Source organism: Oryza brachyantha, chromosome 6 (assembly GCF_000231095.2).
Source record: "Oryza brachyantha chromosome 6, ObraRS2, whole genome shotgun sequence".
NCBI classification, from domain to species: Eukaryota; Viridiplantae; Streptophyta; class Magnoliopsida; order Poales; family Poaceae; genus Oryza; species Oryza brachyantha.
The window spans coordinates 12,899,823-12,902,105 of record NC_023168.2 but is presented as its reverse complement, the minus strand read 5'-3'; the positions used below and the strand labels follow the sequence as shown (position 1 = coordinate 12,902,105).

The following is a 2,283-nucleotide window of genomic DNA, read 5'->3' as shown; positions in this document are numbered from 1 at the left end:
ATTGACATTTTCCTCAAAGTCAAGTGGGGACCTTTACCCCCCCACCCCCAAAAACACCATTAGTCTTCCCCATAAAACCCCCCACCTCCCGCAAGCTCTTTCTCCTTTAGAGCCCCGGATCCAATGCCCATCCCCACCACCACCACCACCACCATTCTCCTCCCTCTCTAGAGCTAGCTTTCTCTCTCTTGCAATAAACTAAGCTCAAAGTCAGCGCCCCGGCGGCCCCCCTAGCTTCTCCGTGGCGCGCGGCGAGGGAGATGGACGGCGACGCATGGTGGTACGGCGGCGCCGGCGGTGGCGGGGTTGGTGGTGGTAACAACTGGGATCTTGACGCCATTGTGAGGTTTGGCTGCGGCGGCGGGCACGTGACGGTGCCGCCGCCGGAGTGCGAGTACGACGACCCGTTCTCGTCGCTCCTCGTGCCGCCGATGACGCATCAGGTGATGCCCGTGTGGGGCGACGACGACGACGTCGCGGCGTGGATGGCGCCGCTCCCTGGTCTGCAGACCGGAGGCTGGGATGGGGCTGACCATGTGGTCGTCGACGACCTCTCCGGCGCCTTGTTTGGCGTGTCGGTGCAGGCGCCGAAGCTGCCAGCTCCTCCTCAGGTGGCGGCCGCTGAGGTGACGCCGCCCAACCTGGTGCCGGCGGCCGCCGACGCGGCCCCCGTGGAGAAGATCACGCGGCCGGCCATAAAACAGCAGGCTTCTGGCGATGGCGCCGGCGCCGGCGGATCAAGGTCGGCCAGGAGAAAGTGCGACGCTTGCTGCTAGCCTCGTTTAATCACTTTATGAATTGCATAATGTCGATTCTCGCTCTCCGACGGCGACGACGACGGCGCCTAATTGATGCCGCCATGCATGCGGTTGGTGTGGTGCTGTGCAGGAAGAAGCAGCAGGCGAAGGAGGTGGTGCGCGTGCCGGCGAACGGGCCGCCGCCGGACTCGTGGGCGTGGCGCAAGTACGGACAGAAGCCGATCAAGGGGTCGCCGTACCCGCGCGGATACTACCGGTGCAGCAGCAACAAGAACTGCGGCGCGCGGAAGCAGGTGGAGCGCTGCCGCGTCGACCCGTCCTTCCTCGTCCTCACCTACACCGGCGCGCACTCCGGCCACGACGTCCCCCTCCACCGCAACTCCCTCGCCGGCACCACGCGCCACAAGCTGGTCCTGCCGTCAAACTCCTGCAAGCCAGAACAAGGCGCTGGCGCCGGCGCCGCCGAAGCCGGGACGACGGACAAGAACGCTCTGGCCACTTCATCCGAGGCGGCGAGCAGCAGCCACAGCCACAGCCCCGCGCAGTCCACCTCGCCCGGCCTGTCTCCGACAACGCCGCTGCTCACCTCGTCCATGGAGATGCACGGCGAGGAGGAGGACTGCGACGACGTCGACGGCGCCGCCGGCCTGCAAGCGGAGGACGTCGACATGACCATCGTCGATGACGACGACGCCGCCGACGACACCATCCACCACGTGCCGTGGGGCACGCCCATCTCCGACGCCATCATCGCGGCAAGCTACGAGTGGAGATGACCACCTCTCCACCTCGCCGTACATTGCCATACATAGCAAGCCGTCAAGAGAGAGAAAGAGTGGAAGGGAGCATCTGATCCATGCAGCTAGTATATCTCCAACACCAGTAGTGTTTAATTAGTTGATTAATTACCCTCTAGTGTGTAATTAAAGTAGTATTCAATTAATTAGCTAGTGAGTGTTGGTCACTTGGCCTAGATGTGATAATCCTATATAGTAATTATGTATACATTTTCTCATATAGCTTCAGCAGTTTGTCCTTTCTTGGACATAGATGTTTTCCATGTCCACCTTTTCTTGCAGATTCTTCCTTTTGTGCAACAATTTTTTTGCATACATATATGTAGCATATACATATGTACAGTAGTACATAAATAGATGAAAGTAGTAATAGTATCAGATCATGGAACAGCTAATAATTAAGGCAGTTGAGAAAAAAAAAGAAGAAGATAAAAACAGGAGGGGAAAAAAAAGGCATGGGGTTTGTTGGTGTGTGGGTTGTGGTGGCTCTTCTTGTCTCATCCCTTTCAATGTGCCCAATTTTTGGGTGTGAGATGTGGCTTTCTGTTCAGGGCTAGCACTGCTGTTGTGCCTCTTTTTGGGCAGGATGAGGAGGACCATATGTATGCCTTAATGTAAGGATATATGTTGCCATGGCAATGGAATGGATGGCACTTTAATCCTCTCCTTGGATCTTGCACCTATGGCTATTTGGTAATCCTGGTTCTGCACTTCTGCTGCTAGCTACC

General features: G+C 57.6%; 1 protein-coding gene across 1 annotated transcript; it reads left to right on the top strand.

The window, feature by feature from the left end:
* Nucleotides 1–260: 260 nt before the first annotated feature.
* On the top strand, nucleotides 261–1,893 carry LOC102717074 (WRKY transcription factor SUSIBA2-like). The gene is made up of 2 exons (XM_006656934.2): nucleotides 261–757; nucleotides 889–1,893. Exons 1-2 carry the CDS (start codon nucleotides 261–263, stop codon nucleotides 1,532–1,534), a joined length of 1,143 nt encoding a protein of 380 aa, XP_006656997.2. The 3' UTR covers nucleotides 1,535–1,893.
* Nucleotides 1,894–2,283: the final 390 nt, after the last annotated feature.